The sequence below is a fragment of the Channa argus genome, chromosome 12, assembly GCF_033026475.1.
Source record: "Channa argus isolate prfri chromosome 12, Channa argus male v1.0, whole genome shotgun sequence".
Taxonomy (NCBI): domain Eukaryota; kingdom Metazoa; phylum Chordata; class Actinopteri; order Anabantiformes; family Channidae; genus Channa; species Channa argus.
The window spans coordinates 22,277,195-22,294,504 of record NC_090208.1 but is presented as its reverse complement, the minus strand read 5'-3'; the positions used below and the strand labels follow the sequence as shown (position 1 = coordinate 22,294,504).

At 39.4% G+C, this 17,310-nt stretch overlaps 1 protein-coding gene across 4 annotated transcripts; it reads right to left on the bottom strand.

The window, feature by feature from the left end:
- Positions 1–1,719: 1,719 nt before the first annotated feature.
- On the bottom strand, positions 1,720–14,959 carry LOC137137504 (up-regulator of cell proliferation-like). 4 transcript variants are annotated; one of them, XM_067523841.1, is made up of 6 exons: positions 14,809–14,959; positions 13,988–14,452; positions 12,746–12,807; positions 12,554–12,630; positions 12,259–12,480; positions 1,720–8,268 (listed from the first exon to the last, which is right to left on the bottom strand). In XM_067523841.1, the coding sequence occupies exons 5-6, from the start codon at positions 12,341–12,343 to the stop codon at positions 3,605–3,607; spliced, it is 4,749 nt and encodes a 1,582-aa protein (XP_067379942.1). In that variant the 5' UTR covers positions 12,344–12,480; positions 12,554–12,630; positions 12,746–12,807; positions 13,988–14,452; positions 14,809–14,959; the 3' UTR covers positions 1,720–3,604. The 4 variants fall into 4 exon arrangements, with proteins under 4 accessions (XP_067379942.1, XP_067379943.1, XP_067379941.1 ...); XM_067523842.1 differs by having other exon boundaries at positions 13,998–14,452; XM_067523840.1 differs by lacking the exon at positions 13,988–14,452 and having other exon boundaries at positions 14,809–14,957.
- Between the last annotated feature and the right edge of the window lie 2,351 nt (positions 14,960–17,310).

The window sequence follows — 17,310 nt, the reverse complement described above, 5'->3', positions numbered from 1 at the left end:
TGTGTTCCCTTTGGTTTAGTAGTTTATCTTTCACATCCGTGTTTTATTTTATTTCTCAGCCGTTTTCACTAGTGTTATTTTGGTTAACTATTTTTCACTCCGGTTGTCGACATTAGATCTGTCGGTTTTCTTCAAGTTAGTTTCCCTGGTGTTTTAGTCCAGTTGATAGTTTGTGTTTAGCCTTTTGTTCAGCGTTCACTACCTGCCATTTGCCTTTTTCTTGTACCCTCCTGTTAGGAGGCTTTCTGATAATCATTGAATTTTTACCGATACACAAGTTTTGTTTAGTCAGTCTCCTCACTTGGGTCCAGCTTTGCCATAATTGTGATAATTAAAGTAGTGGAATAGAGAAAGTGTTGGTATTGAAGGTGCTTCAGTATGTTCAGGTGGCTTCGTATCATGAAAACTGATATTAACAAGTTATGACTAAAGATCGTTCCCTTCATCTGCAGTCAGTGTCTCAAACTTTAGACCTGCTGCTACACAGATGATATTAATGATTTCAATTCAATCTTTATACTGAGCTACATATTTACTGAACAGACACATGTTTCAGATAAATATTCTTATCTGACTAAGTGTATTAAACACATTTTTTAAATTTTATTTATTTTTTTTTAAACGTATTTCAATCAATTCATTCCACCATCACTTATTTATTTATTTAGTTAGTTTCATTATTCTACACTTACCGCACTACACTGTTTACCTGCTGTTTTTTGCACATTCCAATGCAATTGCACTGTTTACATGCTGCTCTTTTTACACCCTTAGCACACTTGACTGTACTGTACTGTAAAATAGTATACAGTAGGTTTACTGGTCGGCACTGTCTTAGGTTCTGTGTCCTGTCCTGTGTTACTTTGTGTTGTCTGTCTACACTGTCTGTCTATACTGTTTTTCGTCTGCACTGTTTGCACTAGGTTGCACTCGATGCACATTACATAGCTTGTGTTATTTTGTAGCACCTTGGTTCTTGGAGGAACGTTATCTCGTTTCTACTGTGTACTACTGTGTATAGTCTTCCTATGCACTTAAATCTCTTAAAAAAAAAAAAAAAATCCTTTCTGCTCTCTTGCACTTGCATCTCGTGAACTGTGAACTTTTCTGATAGGACTTTGCTTTGATGTTTTCTCCTTGACTTAGATCTTTGCTGCCTTGTACCTCACTTGTAAGTCGCTTTGGATAAAAGTGTCTGCTAAATGACTAAATGTAAATGACAATAAAAGCCACTTGACTTGACTTGCATAGTATTATACCAGCAGTTGGAAGTTGATAGATCAGAGAATGGCTGTGAAAATGGTCATTTAATTTTAATTGGCATTATCGTGCGATTTGAAATTAATTTACGCTGCTCTGCCCAACCGTCCCTCTCCCTGCTTCACTGTGGTCATCTGTCATTAATTCTTATCAAATTACAATTAATAGAAATTCAGCAAAACTGATTTTTTAAATATTTGATTGGTTAGAAGGGTCAGCCTCCCTCAACATCTCTTTTTCTGTGAATTTGACTTCACAGGAGGATTCAACGGTATCTCTTTACAATAAGATTTTGGAGCATATTTATACCAAAAATGTTTTTAAAAGGTAACAAACTGTTTATGAAAACTTTTACTCTGGTTCAGACTGATGGTTGCATTGCTCCTTGTAATGAAATCACAAAGGTGGGGACAATGTTCCATGTTGAATGGAAAGGAAAACAAGACAAGACGCAGGCGATTAGAAGGAAAAATAAAGTTTCTTAACTAAAAATCACATCCAGGACACTGGAGGTGGAGCCAGTTACGGTGGTTGAGGACACCTGGGCCCAGTGTCCTATTCTCTATAAAACCCTGGCCTCCCTTGGAAACAAGTGACTTGCCGGCTGGCCTGCTGTCTGTCGCTCAAGCTTTCCTTGCGTTGTAGTTTTGTTTAATTATGTTACTTTATGTTCACTCATCCATGCAGACGCTCATCACTGATGGAACTGATGATATTTTTAGTTGTCTAGCCTTGATTTTGTTACAATAAACTTCTTATTTTGGCCTTTACATTGCGTACTTCTCTCTTTTGTCACGTCTGTTGAGTCAGGTCATTATTACATTAAAATCACGATATACGTGAACTGAATGGTGCCAGAGACTAACTAAGACTTAGTCTGTAGAATAGTCTGTACTACAGGAAACAGGTTAAGTGAGTAGTATAGTGGGGCAAAGAACGTGATTGGATGATAGAACTGATGAGAAACAGAATGTAGTGTGATGTTCTTTGGCAAGAACAGGGGACATAGTCTTGATGTGAGGAGTGGAAATTGAAATCCATGAAAACTGTTGTACTGTTACTGGGGACAAGTCAGAAGGTAAGCTGACGTCCTGCTGTCCTCAGGGCCGGCGTCGTTCTGGCTCCACACACACACATGCGTTTATCTGCTGGGCTAATAACAATTTTAATAATAAATCCTCAGTGTATTTATTTGTCTGTGATTTCATCTGTGTCACCACAAGTGACTCAGTGTAGCTCTTTGGTTCACACAGTTCGCGCTGAATTTCACTTTATCCTTATTTCAGTACATTTGAAAACTGAAGACATTTAAGTAAACTGAGATGAACACATGAACATCACTGAGGTTATTTAAAGGTTGAGGATCAGAGGACTGGTGCATAGAAAGACTCATGTAACATCCAAAATGTGAACATATACAAAAGCAGTGACATAAACACAGTCACATTAAATAGAGGGTTGGGCTCAATGCAAAGTTGGACTATTTGCCTGCTTTCACACCAAAGAACTGAATACATTTATAGAATGAATACAGCTATTATACTTTCATTTAGGCCACTTTAAACACATTTATAGCCACATTGTGGATTTTGTTTCTTTAATCAGTGAGTTAACAGTAAATACTTTACGGTATACATGCTGACAATACCACATATAGAATTTTTTTTACGTGTAAATATTTGGCATTAGATAGTTTACAGAAATAAAAGTCTTTCTAAATTCAGGATAAAAAAAAAAAGGTTCATGACAATGTTATCATCTATAATGTTAACATTGTTTAGACTTAATTATCACCATGCTTCGGTGAAATAAACAGAATCTAAATTCTAGCTTAGCAACAACACGTATTAGACTCAATTATGAGTTATGAGAAAAACATTGTTCTATCATGTATATTTTACATGTTGATATAGACTGAATAATAATGTAACACATAAAAAATTTGATTTTTGAAAGCAACCATTTTAAATCCAAAAAAAAAAATCTTATATCATGCTTTTTAGCATTTGTGCCTTTTTGACAATATCAAATGCAACTTGTGTAATCACCAAGAAAATAATACTAATTATCTGACACTTGCTACTAAACACAAAAAAAAAAACAGATTTTATATTTCTGACTACAAAAAAAATCTACTAAAATATACCTGCTCTATAATGAAAATATCAATCCTAAATATCGACATAAAAATGTATCTTATACATTGGTTACTTGTATATTAACTGTGATTTCCCTTTAAGCTGTAGTGGTTAAATGTCTGTGTGAAGGGAGAATATCTTAAATCAGGTGATTCTGAATCAATGTAGAGGGTTTGTACAACTGTGATTCTGGATCATACAGTTTCTCACTTGATGTTAAATGACTCACTGAGACTCTTTGCTGCCTGTGTCTCTGTGATCTTGTCCCAAACTTCAGGGATCTCAGCAGGTTCTGCTCCATATGCTTTTGCAAAGTCCTTGTTGAACTTTGCCATCACATATTTCCAGTAGTCTGATGCCTCAAGACTCACATCTGGAGGAATTTTCCAGTCTGGGAAAATTTCTTTGTACTTCTTGTATGGGTGCCATTCATGTTTTGTAGCATCACAACAGAAACCTGCGTCACTGATCACAGAGGAAGAACATATGTCAGTAATAAGTTTTCTTGACTCATCCCACCTGTGTCTACCCAGACCCTCTGGTCGATGTAGTGAAGCCCAGTGCTCAGTGTGAGCTGCTCCTCCTGCTTCACAGGGTGATTTACAGAATGGACACTGTTTACCACATCCAATCAGTTTGGTGAAAATCTCATTTTGGGGCTTTATATGAAGTTGTTTTAGTTTCAATTCAATGTTTGATTTTTTAAACTCCTCTCTAAGAGTTTGTCCCATGTCCTTCACAGACACTGTGAGCCAGTGAGCAAACTGTTCCTGATCAGCCTTGTTCAGGGTCATGAAAGCAACAAGAGCATCCTGGGAAATAACCAGTTTCTCATCAAGTTTTCTGCAGATATCTTCAACAAATGTCTTCAGATTATCACTGATTAATTTGGCCTCATTGATAGCATCAGTTATGCTGTTGATACATGACTGAAGATGCTGATCCTCAAACTCTGACATCTTAGAACCATCTGAGAAGTGACTCAATATTTGGTCAAGTATTTGTTTCTTTACATAATCCTCATATGAAGAAATGGAACTCAAATAGTTTTCAAATGTATTCTTTGCAAGCAGATCCTGTAGAAGTGAATACTGGAACCATATTCTTGTGCTGAACTGCTGCAGTGTCTGCATTTCTCCAATGATGTCAAGACCCAGTGAACGGTTGATAAAGTCTTCAACTGCAGGCTTCAAGCATTGTTTGGTGAATTCTTCTGCCTTTTTCTGGCACTGGTCTCGTTCATGAAACACATCTTTAAAATCAGCACGAAACTTCTCCTTGTTCTGACTCAAACATGTGTAAGGATCATTCACTTGTAGGAAATCTTCATGCATTTGCTGAAAGTTTACTGCTGCAAATCCACAGATGTGCAGTTTTAGAGAAACTTCAAACTTAATGTCTGTACCAAGATGCTGATTGTTTTCTAGCCTCTCATCAATCATAAGCACGATCTCCTGGATGTAGGTGTCATGGTAGTTGGTTTTTCTTTCCATTTTTTCAGTTACAAACTGTTCACAAGCATCTAAGATGCTGTCAGCCAATTTTTGTACCATCATTGGGTGATCTTGACGTTTAAACCAAAAACTGATTTTGTTCATTAATCTTTCCTCTGTATATTTGAAAGGCATTAGTCCACAAGCTTTCAGACTCTTTTTACTCAGCAATTCACATGCATGACTCCCCTTATGTGAAAGGTTCTGTCTCAGGTAGTGGGACACACAGGTGAAGACATCTGTGGACTTCAGTTTAGAAACAGACAGTTTCCTCACTGTTTCATTCCACATCTTATCAAATTCTTTGTCCAGCTCTTCCTCTGTCATCTGGACTTTTTTCTTTCGACATTCATCAATCAGTGCACACACTGCTTTTACCATTTCTTTTGTGTGATTCTCCTTGATTTGTTCAACTTCTCTCATTCCCTGTTTGATCTCTGCTGCTGCTGTGAGCTGATTAAACACAGAGTTCTCCATTTCTCGTCGAATGCTCTTTGCACTGTTTGAGAATTCCTCTCTGTATCCTTCAACCAGATACACATGACCTTCTGTTTGCTTGAAATAATCTGTCAGATTTTTGAGAAGCTTTGTCTCCCATTCAGCCAGCAATGTGGAGGCTTCAGTTTTCAAACATGTCAGAAGTTCTCTAATGTCAGATTTGGCAGATTTTGCAGCAACTGTACCAAAATTTGAAATTCTTGTTTCAGCACGTGTAACCCAGGTGTACATGTCTTTTTTGAATTCCCATTCCCATTTGTTGAATTCTGTGCAGAGTCTCATGTATGCATCAGCCACTAGACTGTTTCTGAAGCTGAAGATGAAGTTTTCATGCTTCACTGCATTCCACAGACTTTTCATCCACTCTGTAAAGTCCTTGACATTATTAGCAGGTGACTGACAATTTCCCAGTAGTTGAATGATGTTTTTCTTGAGCTCATATACAGCTTCACTGTAGCCTGCATTGACTGGTGCCATTGGTGGGTTTCCATTCCAGAGTCCAGGAATGTACCAGTTCCCAGTGTCTGGGTTGTACTCCATCACATCAGTGAAGCTCTTGTAATCCTCTTTCTTTTCCATCTTGGCTGCTGCCTGAGTCATCTCATTTAGCTGTTGCAGGAGCAGTTTCCTGTCTCTTAAGTTCTTCTCATGGGCCGAAACATCAGACACATTCTGGTGAACAAACTGACATTTAGGCTTTTTGCCGACCTCTTTCATCCTGAGAAAAGCGTGAACAACTATCTGCAGGATGTCCTTCATTTCTGTTGAATTCTCCATTGCAATGTTGATAATGGTGATATCACTCAAACCCACTACAAGTGTTGCAAGCTCATTGTCGTGCTCATGACTATCATCCAGCTGTGCAAGCTCTGGTGACTTTAAGCCCTCAGTGTCAATGATCACCACAAAGTCACAGTTCAGTACTTTTTTAATGTCATCATTGATTTTGAGGAGCAACATGAAGGCACCTCGAGTGCATCGACCACTGCTGACTGCAAACTGCACTCCAAACATGGTGTTGAGGAGAGTGGACTTTCCTGTGCTCTGAACTCCAAGAACTGTGACTACCAGTATCTTGTTCTTAGGAGACACCAGCTCATTGAGCTGAGAGAGGACGTCACTCACCCATGTGAGAGGTATGTTGGAGGCATCTCCGTCTACCAGCTCAAGGGGAAATCCATCAAGCATCAATCCTGCACAGAGTTTGGGCAGATGCTGCAGCTGTTGACGTGATTGGTTTGTTTCTGGAAGGGAAAGTGAAGCTTCGTAGATTTGACCCATTTCACGGAAGAAGTGTTCAGTCCCCAGTGAGCTGTTGGAGAGTTGTCTGTCAATGTCTTTAATCTCCTCTTTGTTCTCAGAATTGTTGCACTTCTTCTTGTACTGCTCCCTGAGGCCAGACAGTTTTTCTCGAGACAGGTTATCGAGGTTCATTCGCATCCATTTGAGGAAGTAACACCTCTCTATTCCTGGACTTGATATTGCATTTATGAAGCACATCATTGCATCTGACATGTCGTAAGAGTTCTGTTTGTCCCGGAGTTTTTCTTTCTGTGTTTTAAGATCACACTTGTATTTTTCAATATTTTGAGAGCCAACTTTCCGAAGCCGAAATTCTTCTTTTTCCAGGTTTGTCAGTTCCTTCCATATTTGACCTTGCAGAGGAAGCTCAGCTTCTTTGTATTTAAGGATGTCTTGAATTTTTACAGTGATGTTATCTGCATTATTCTTGGCTGTCTGACACTCAAGAGAGTCTTCATCAACTAAGATTCCCAGTTCATGAGCAATGTCAGCCATCTGCTCTATTTGCATCTTCATCCCTGTGTTCTCAACCACATCACTGACTGTTTCCTTCAATTTTTTGACAAAATCTGCATTGTTTTTATCCTTTGTCTTAATAATGATGTTTTTCTTATCCAAGCTCAAGTTAGTTGCTACCTTTTTAAGGGCATCTAAATTAATCTGTTTGCTTTCACCGTTACCTACTAGGAAGATTTGTGCCTTGTGGTGCTGGTTGTTAAGCAGTTTGAACTCAGATTCCAACTTGTCAAAAAACACAAAAAGTGCTGCAGATGTCTGACACAAAAATGAGTATTGTGTCTCAAATGAAGCAATGTCTCCACGAAGATTAGCTACAGCTACTGGTTCACTGAAAACATCCATGTTTTTGTTTCCACAAGGAAGGTACCAAGTAATTTCAGTCAGTCCATTGGATATTCTTCTTGGACTGTCTCCACATTCCATGTTACGGTGAACAAATGTGTCATGGTACTGCTGAGAATTACTCAGTAGCTTGTTGAGGATCTCTGACTTGGACAAAGAGCACTCACCCAGCCTCACAAAAGATATCATTGGAAGTTCAGACAGAACTATTCTGTCTTCCATAAAGCCCTTGGACTCTGAGAGGGACGGAGGTCTGTACTTTTTAAGAATGTCTCTCATGGCCCAGAGCATGAGTGTGCACTGTGGTGTGTCACAATTAGGAAGCAGCAGAGGGACAGAAAACTGACACATGGACATTTTGAGTGACATTTCCTGTTGTACAAACCCATCAGAACACAGGAACAGAGCAGTGATTAGGTCAAGGGGGTTTATGTCACCTGAGTTTGAAGAGTCAAACAGATCATCAAAATCTAACTCTGTGATCTCTGATGTAACATCACAGTTTGATTCACATACTGATGTCCATTTCACATTTCTAGCTGTCACATTAACCATCATCAATTTCTTTAGAAAATACCATGGAAGATCTGAATTACACCTGGCAGGTTCATCAGTGATGATCTTCTCATCAATCTGAAGTATTGAGCTCAGTGACAGCTTCTCTGTGTAGTTCTGCTTCAGCCCCAGATCCTCCAAAAAACTCTGCATGCGTGTCTCTGTAGATATAAAAATGCTTGTTATTTTCAAGCAATTGCTTATTTTATTGATCTTACAACATTATATGTAATTAAATTAACTGATAGCCCACCAGTAACAGCTGATTCCTCCCTATGGGTCAAGAAGCTGTTCTCCTGAGGATACCGATATGGACCAAAATACAGTGGTAAAGTATCAAAGGAGAAACACGAGCTGACCAGAACTAGGTAAGAGAGCTGTATATAACTCACTAATGTGTTGGGTAGGTGGAAAGACAATAGCATAGTCGCACCAGAGAACTGCCTACAAGAGAACAGTACTGGGTACTACAAGAGAAGTAATCACCTGTCCTGGGCAAACTCTACCATCTGAACCAACTCAACATGTGACGAAATGGCAGTGTAGTATCTACTACTCTCCTTTCAGCTTATCCAGTGAGTTCAGGGTCACAACAGCGGATCATTGTCCGCATGTTGATTTGGCACAGGTTTTACACCGGATGCCCTTCCTTACACAACCCTCCCCAATTTCTGCACTGCACAGCTGGGGAGGGGAATGGGCTGTTAGGGGTTCGGTGTCTTGCCCAGGGACACTTCGACATATAGCCAGGGCCAGGGATCAAACCACTCACCCTGTGGTCTGTGGACAACTGCCTTTACCAACTGAGCTATAGCCGCCCCTATGTGTAGTATAATACCCAGTATAAAGACAGTTTTAATCAATTGAATAAATAGTGGGAATTGGGGTTTTATTAAAAAGGAATCAGCGGTTGGACAACTAAACTGGAAACAGAAGAGGAGAGCACAAGTCTTTGTCCAAAAGAAATGATTTGTTCCAAGCTGACTGGAAGGTATTTGTTATGTGGAAAGATGACTGCGTTGTGAGGGAGAGTAGAATGATTAAAGGGAAAATACAGATGGAGACAAAACAGACAGAACCAGAGTATATAGACCAAAAGATTGTTCTAACACTGTATCCTGTCTTGTCTGAGTTCAATAAGGTGAATCCAGGTTTGGACTCTGCTCTTCCGGCCATAAAGTAAGTCTTTTTAAAATGCAGTTTCCTAACACAAACATTGTCACGAAAATCAATTGCTGCAATTGAAAATATTCGTAAGCCAATTACTAAAAAAAACAATGATGACTTTTCTTGGCGTGACACCAATTTGGAGAAAGTGGATCCCAAATTATTCTCTGCGCGAAACTTCCCTGCTTGCTGTGGTGCACGGTAAATATCTTTTGCATATGAAGAAATCATGTTGGCTCCTGAAAGGCAATACTTTCTGTAGCTCCTACACTAGGTTTCCCTAATTCTAATCTGTCTTTCACTCAGTTTGCAGTCCAGGAACATGACTTCTGTATTATGCCAATCTCACGGTTGTAAACTACAGCCTGTTGCTTATTTCTCATTAAAGCTGGATCCAGTAGTAGCAGGTCTCCCTGTCTGTCTCAGAGCTGTTGCTGCAGCAGAAAAAACTGTGTTAGCATCACATGATGTGTTTAGCTATTCTGATATATGGCATGAAAAGCCCAACGTTACTGTGAAAAGATTTAATATGTTGAAGCCTGCAATTCTTCTGCTCACAGAGGAGCATGGAGATCCTCATAACTGCACTGAAGTACTGAAAACCCTCTGTACTCCCAGATCTGGTCTGACACGCTAATCCTAAAAGCTGACATAGAGTTATGGGTTGATGGCTCTGATTCCTGAGATGTCAAAACTGGCAGAAGTCAGGTTGGTTTGCAGTTGTCCCAAAACGTAATTTCTAGTGATAAACTACCTTCTAACTTGTCTGCACAAGCTGGTGAGCTGACAGCTCTTACTGAAGCTGGTAAATTGGCCAAAGAAAAAACTCGTGTTTGGCATTGTTAACGACTATGGTTGTCTCTGGAGACAAAGGGTTTTTATGACATCAGCTGGAAATCCAACTGCACCTTCTTCTTTTTACAGATCATCAGATGTTATCCTGTTGTCCACACAAATATCTGTTGTTAAATGTGACTCTAACATTAACTATAGATGTAATTTCTGGAAATTCAGCAGTAGATGCTGCTGCAGAAGCATCAGTGACGACAAGACAAATGTTTCACCTCACTCAACTTTCTCTCCCACAGGAACTGAAGCTACAGCCTGACCTGTCAAACATCCTGTCCCTAGCAGGTATGTGACTGAAAAACGTTGTGAAAGAAACTGGGTGCAACACTTCAAAAAGTGACATGGCTGGGCCCAGATTTAAACCTTATTTACCCAATTCTTATTTCCATTTGTATGCAAAGCAAACTCATGGTATTTATCACACTCGGAGAGTAAGTTTGTATGATACTCACTGGTACACTAGGATTTGTTATTTTCAGCATATGCAGCTGAGTACTGCAAGAGACATATAAACTGTCAAGCACATAATGGCTCTGGTGCCATTAAAATGCCATTGCAAGACCCCCCCCCCTACCACGGAGATAGAATTGTTACTCTAATATAGTCTCAAAGCATAATTATTGTGAGAGAATTTAGGATTCACAGAAACAGGGACAAGCAGTGAAAACAGAGAGAGAAATTGAGTTCTCTCTCTGTTTGGAGTTAGGGTCCAGCCTGAGCTATGGGTCTGATGACTTTCCCAATACTCTAAACATTTATGACTGTGTAAATTCTTTAAGGGCTTCAGAAAAAAGGCCTAGTTGTCTTTGTCTAGAGGAGATAAAGTTTGTAACTGTATTAAGCTGATTTTCTTATCAACACAATGCTCGGGGACATAAATCAATAAATTTAACAGAAACTGAAATCATCTCATGACATTATGTAGCACATCAGCACATATGAATATGTGTGTTAATTATTCTGTAGAATAAGTAATAACTAAAAAAATAATAGGCCAATCATTGTAACTCCTAGGTCGTTTCTGAAAACAACTCCTACTCTTTCAGTTACTGTTCCCTCTATCATGTACACTTAGTAATTCACTCATCAGTGAGCAGTTAATCGACATTTTAGAGACTTACTAACGGTTCTCATATTGCGTCATCGTTAACAGCGTTAACATCGTTGAGCCGCACAACAGTAAATTGCTCATCTGTAAATTTGGAACATTGCATTGTGGGATTGTTAGCAAAAAGTGTACATGCCATGTACACTATGGTACATTTATTGATGTACTGTGGGATACTTTAAGTTTACTATATAGTGCATAGATTTATACACAACATTTGGACACTACTATAGAAATGGTGATCACGCTGTACAGTGCAATATATAGTGAGTGAGGGGTTATTTCTGACAAAGCCCTAAACTATTATAATTGAAAATCATATATAAGATATTGCATAGTCAAAGTACCATAACCATTTACACCATTCTGTGTAAATTATCTGTACTTATACAGTAGAGAATTCTTCTACTACCTTGATACTTTGATGCCCTAAGCACTTCACTTTGCTTCCTCTTCACCCATTCACACTCATAATCACTCACACACCGATGGAGGATGTAGCTGGCGGGAGCTGGTGGGACTGGTAGTGTGGAGTTTGCATACTATCCCTGTAAACCTACATGGTAGCTGTAACCCAGGTACTTAGAAATACTTTTTATAATACTATTTATGATATTAGTAAATGATAATGAGCAACTGCTTTATATAACAGCTGGATAAGTAAAACTCTAAGCACTAAATGTAGAAGCTTTTGAAAAAACAGGCTTTTTATGATGGTTTTCAGTTGTTTGGTTGACATAATATTATGGTGCAGTCCGGTTGATTTCCCATTTTGCCAAGTACTGAAATGATCACATCAAGAAAATAATTTACTTGAAATCAGCTCTATGAAATTGAAGGGACTAATTAACATAAATAATTAAGGGAACTATTTGTTTGTGTGTTTGATGTATGTGTGTGTGTTCATCCATTCTCTTCCTATTTAACATTATGGATTTGTAACCTTTCACAAAGTCAATGGATGTTGTTTCTGGGAAAATAGTTTTAACTTATTTTTTTCTTTACTTCTTAGAATATTTTTACTTACTTGTGTTTGCAGACGTCTTCATATTTTCACTCTTTGTTTCTTCGGAATTCTGACGAGAATTTTGAACATCTGGCCTCAGGTCCATTGTCTGATGCACAATTTCTCCTTCTCTGCAACAAGTCACAATGTAGTTCCCCACTTCACCAGCAGGGGTTTGCAAGTGTGTAGGAACTGACTCACTGCTGATATTATAGACTGTTTTCTTCACATGAGGGCAAAGAGCTGTGGAAAAGACAATAGAAAAAATTTTAATAATAATAATTTTACATACAGCTACTTAGACTGAAAAACTAACCTCCATTGTTGGCATCCGAGTGGTGACAGTCAGCCTTACAATCAGAGCATTGTGTTAATGGAGGATCCTCAGAACCCCTTGATAAATGAGGACAATACACATTTGCAGATGTGTTAAATCAACCCATCATCTCACACAGTAGCTTATCACAGTGTTTCATATATTTTGTGAATTTATAAGCCTGCTGTTTACCTCCATCTGACTACACTCTCAGTGATCCTTTACTGCCTCCAAATTATTCAAGCAGTTTGTAACTGAAAAGAACGAAAGAAAGAGTCTATAAGGCTCCATGTAAATGGTCTGCACTTATATAGCGCTTTTCTACCTATTGGCACTCAAAGCGCTTTACACTGCTTCGTATTCACCCATTCACACTCACATTCATATACCGATGGGGGAGCTGCTATGCAGCTGGCCAACACTCACCGGGAGCAACTAAGTTGGGGTTCAGTGTCTTGCTCAAGGACACTTCGACATGTGACCGGAGGAGCCGGTCAACTGTGAGATTGGTGGACAACCGCTCTACCTTCCTGCGCCACAGTCGCCACAACCTTAAATGTACCAAGTGTAATACATAAGAGCACAGTTCTAGCTGCTTGACTGCAGTATGGACAAATACCACAAAGCCCTAACACAAAAAAAATCATCCATTCATTATCTGTTTAATGTCACAAGGGGGCTGGAGTCTATCCCACCTGTGAGTGGGCACAAGGACCCTGGAAAGGTTGCCAGTCTATCTCAGAGCCAACATAGAAAGACATACACAGACATACAACCATTCCACTCACATTCACACATATGACAAATTTAGAATCACCCATTTTCTAACATGCATGTTCTTAGACTGCGTGTGGAGACCAGGGTACCAGGGGGAAACCTACGCCAGCACGGGAGAACATGTAGACTCCACACAGGAAGCTGTGAGGCGGCAGCACTAACCACTGCACCACCACCAACACAAAAACAATCATTTACATTTAGTCACTTGGCAGAGAGTTTTATCCTTAATGACTTACAAATGAGGTACAAGGCAAAAATCTGAATCAAGGAGAAAACTTTAAAGTTCTATGAGAAGTGTTTCATCAGATGTAAGAAAGAATAGAAAGGAATTAAAAAAATAAAAATAAGATTTAGGTGCATAGGAAGTTCCTGGTATCTGAACCATGAACATTCACAATAAAATGCACTATTTATTTTGTTATGTGGAGATTTTATTATGTATTTTTGATAAGATTTTGCATTACAGTTGTACGTCACAATTATTATTATTAATAATATTATATATATATATATATATATATATATATATATATATATATATATATATATATATATATATATATATATATATATATAAATCACATATATACAATCACATTGTCACAGCACCCGCTCCTATATCTTTCTTTCATAGAACTGCAGCGGCGGCCCAACCTGCACTCACTCCGTCCCCTCGATGACAGCTGTGCATATACCGGTTCCCTGGTTGCCCCAAGTCGCCACATCGCCTCAGTAACCCCACGGTATCAGAGAACTCTAGCATTTTTCCTGAACTCATAGAAGTGTCTTTGTCTTGCTCAGTGTTTCTCCCCCTCTACAGAACCTGCTGCTTCCAGTTTGCCTCTCCAGCTCCTCGTCTCCTCGTCTCCTTACCCCCTGGGTTCTACCCGCCCACCTCCAGCAACTCAGCGCTCCATCGCTCACTCCTGCACCGGGACTCCAAGCTCCTCCAGCCAGTCTCCCCCTCCACGGACGGCGCCCCTCTCCTACACGCCCTCCCCCCTCCTGTTCCTACCAGTGCTGCGATTCTCAATAAACCGTCCTTACTGCCTCCATTGCTCGGTTCCGTCTCTCGCTCTGGGTCCACTTAAATAGTATACACTCAGTCAGTGTGTTGACCTGCGGGAAACATTGTCAAATGTATTTGTTGTGAGGTTTGCTGTGGCCTAGTTGGACAATTCTGCGCAGACTCCACCGCTGGAAAAAATGACGGTCAAGAGCCAAGCCAAAAAAAAAACCTTGAAAATATGTATATTTCTTTCTTTTTGCCTGATTCAGCACGTGGCAGGCTTAGCTTTAGGTTGCAACATGTCAAGTTCCTAATATTTCACAGTACGAAATGCCCTGCAGCATCAGATTATACAGGCAGTTCGTAAGAAGGAAGCAGTGTTGTTTGTTCTGCTTTTTAGGTGATTTCCATCAAGTACAAACCGGGGCAATCACTGACAAAAAAAAAGAGGAAGAGAACAACTCACCATTGATGAAGAGGTTTCTTTTACTTTTTCACCATCTGTGCTGAAGTATTTGTCCTGTTACCGGAGACAGAAAACCGCAGCTCTATCCATACACCAGTGCTGCCCCCTCAGTGCAGCCCTTTTTATACTCTGCTTAGTGAAAGACTTTCACTTTTGCTTTAATGATCACATGATTTCTTTAAAATTGCAGTGTATATTTTCTCATAAATGCAGATGAAGCCCCTCAGTACAACCCTTGTTCTTTTGCTTAACTAAAAGCATTAACTTCTGCTTTAAGAATTACCTGGTCTCTTGGAAAAGAAAACTGCAGTTTACAGTAAATTGCAGAATAAATCACCGAAGTCACGAGAATCAAGAAAATCACGTATTCTCCATAAAAATGATAAACTTCAGTGTTAATTTTAGAAATGTAATTTTCACCTCAACATTTTGACTAATTTCTTTAACTTGGTCATTTTCTCATATACACAAACATGTTATGAAGTAAATTATGTATTTAAAAAGATAATGAGACATAAACCACTTATATATCACAGTTTGTTTAGTAACAGCAATCATACGTTTAAGCAAATCTGTCTTAAGCTACCACAACTTTACAAAAGTCTTGTGTAATAAATATAAATATTAATGTCACATTAACTACAACAACTCTTTTCTGCCTGTTTAATTTTATCACTGCTGTCTGTGTAACAATCTTGGATTGAATTATTAATCTACATCCAGTCTATACACCAGTCAGCAACAACATAAATACCAAAACCAACTAGATGTACTATACACCGATCAGCCAACACATTATTTCCATATAGTGGTTTTAATATAAAAAAAATGATATAATTGAACCAATAAACGCTGATGTATCTTTATTGTTGCACCTATAGTGGTTAAAATCAGCTCCACCTTTACCAACAGTGATCTTTGATGCTTATTTTTTATTATTATTACTGAACATTTTTTGCGACAATTGCCATAACCGGTATTGTTTAAAATAAATTCTTTACTTAGTGTGGAGTAATTTTTTTACTTTTGGACTTTAGCAAATGATTTGGAGTGGTACTTGCATTGGAGAATTTTTTAGACCAATACTTGCACTTTTATCGAACATTACATTTGTATAGTTCCAACATTTCTCTTTCATATTCTGCTGTGTATGGAGCTCAATAGCTGTCAGGATCTTGTTGCACTTCCTGTCCCTGGACTTTTATTTTGTGGCCCCTTCTCCTTACTTCCTGTCCCTGGTTATGTTTACCCAGCTTTACCCTCGTTGTCCCTCATTGTTTGCACCTGTCCCACCCTCTATTTAAGTTCAGTCTTCCTTTCACTCCCCTGCCAGATCCTCGTCGTTGTTAATGTGGTCTCTGCCGTCATGGTTACTGTCTTCCTCGCTGTTGTTATTACCCTCACCAACCCCACAGTGGACTCTGGACTCTAGGAAAAGCCAAATGTGTTTTTCATGGACTCTGGTATTCTGGACACTAGCTTTCCCCTTTGGTCTGAGGTTTGTTTTTGGTTCTCTATCAGTGTTTCTTGTTTTAGTCCTGTTTTTCCCTGCCTGTTGCTCCCGGGTTTTGTGTTTTAGGTTTACCTACTGTTGATTTCTGTGTGTAGGTTAATCTTCCGTTTTTTTTCCGCTAGTCTGGTCCTGGGTTTTGATGTTTTTGGTATGCTTGGCGTTTTTTCAGTTTATCAGGGTCTTTTGCTCAGTATATACGTGTCTGCCACCCCTAAAGTCTCCGGTGTTAGTTTCCGTGCTCCCCCCGACTCTGCTAATTTGGTTAACCCTTTCTTCCAGGAGGTTTTAGTTCATGTTCCGTTTTTTTTCCCTTAGTAGTATTATTATACCATATCATTTGTTTTTGTTTTATCTCTCCTATTTATTAGTTATTGTTATCTTTATTTTACTGAGTTAACGCCCCTCACGTTTTGGGCCTTTGGGTAGTTTTGGCTGAGTCTGTTGTGTTTCTGAGCCTGTTGTCTGTGCCCTCCTATTGGAGTGATTTCCGTTTTGCCAATTTCAAGTCTGTCAATAAAAGCCCCTTATTTGCAATCCCTCTTACAGTCTCTTCACTTGGGTCCTCCCTTAACCTTAACGTGACAGTAGGATCTGGCCAAAGATTGGACCCTGAGACGTGTAAGAGGCAAACTATGAATCTGTCTGAGGCAAGGGAGTTATGGCTTCAGGTTAGGGAGCAATCAGACTCTCAAGATTACTTTTTTGAAGACCCCAGTCCTCGTTATTCGGTTAGGTACATCGATCCTTATTTTTTCAAGGGCCTCAGGCGTAGGAGGATCACCAAACCTCAGACCAAATCACTTGTTCCTGACTCCCCTCAGTCTGTCAATATTCCTGAGGGTGTTTCCGGGCCGGCTGACACGCCCTCTGTCCCTGACTCTACCCCTGAGTCTGTTACAGCACCGCCTGCCCTTAGGCCAGCCTGCTGCCAACCTGTCCCAGTTCTGTCTCCGGTAGAGCCAACTCTACCAATACCTGAGGTGTCAGCT

What these genes read in the sequence shown, in the direction of transcription:
- LOC137137504 (XM_067523841.1), bottom strand. Translation starts at nt 12,343, where the DNA reads ATGGACCTGAGGCCAGATGTTCAAAATTCTCGTCAGAATTCCGAAGAA. An exon ending in GAAGACGTCTGCAAACACAA is followed by an intron (nt 8,269 to 12,258) that starts GTAAGTAAAAAT and finishes TTATATCTACAG; the next exon opens with AGACACGCATGCAGAGTTTT.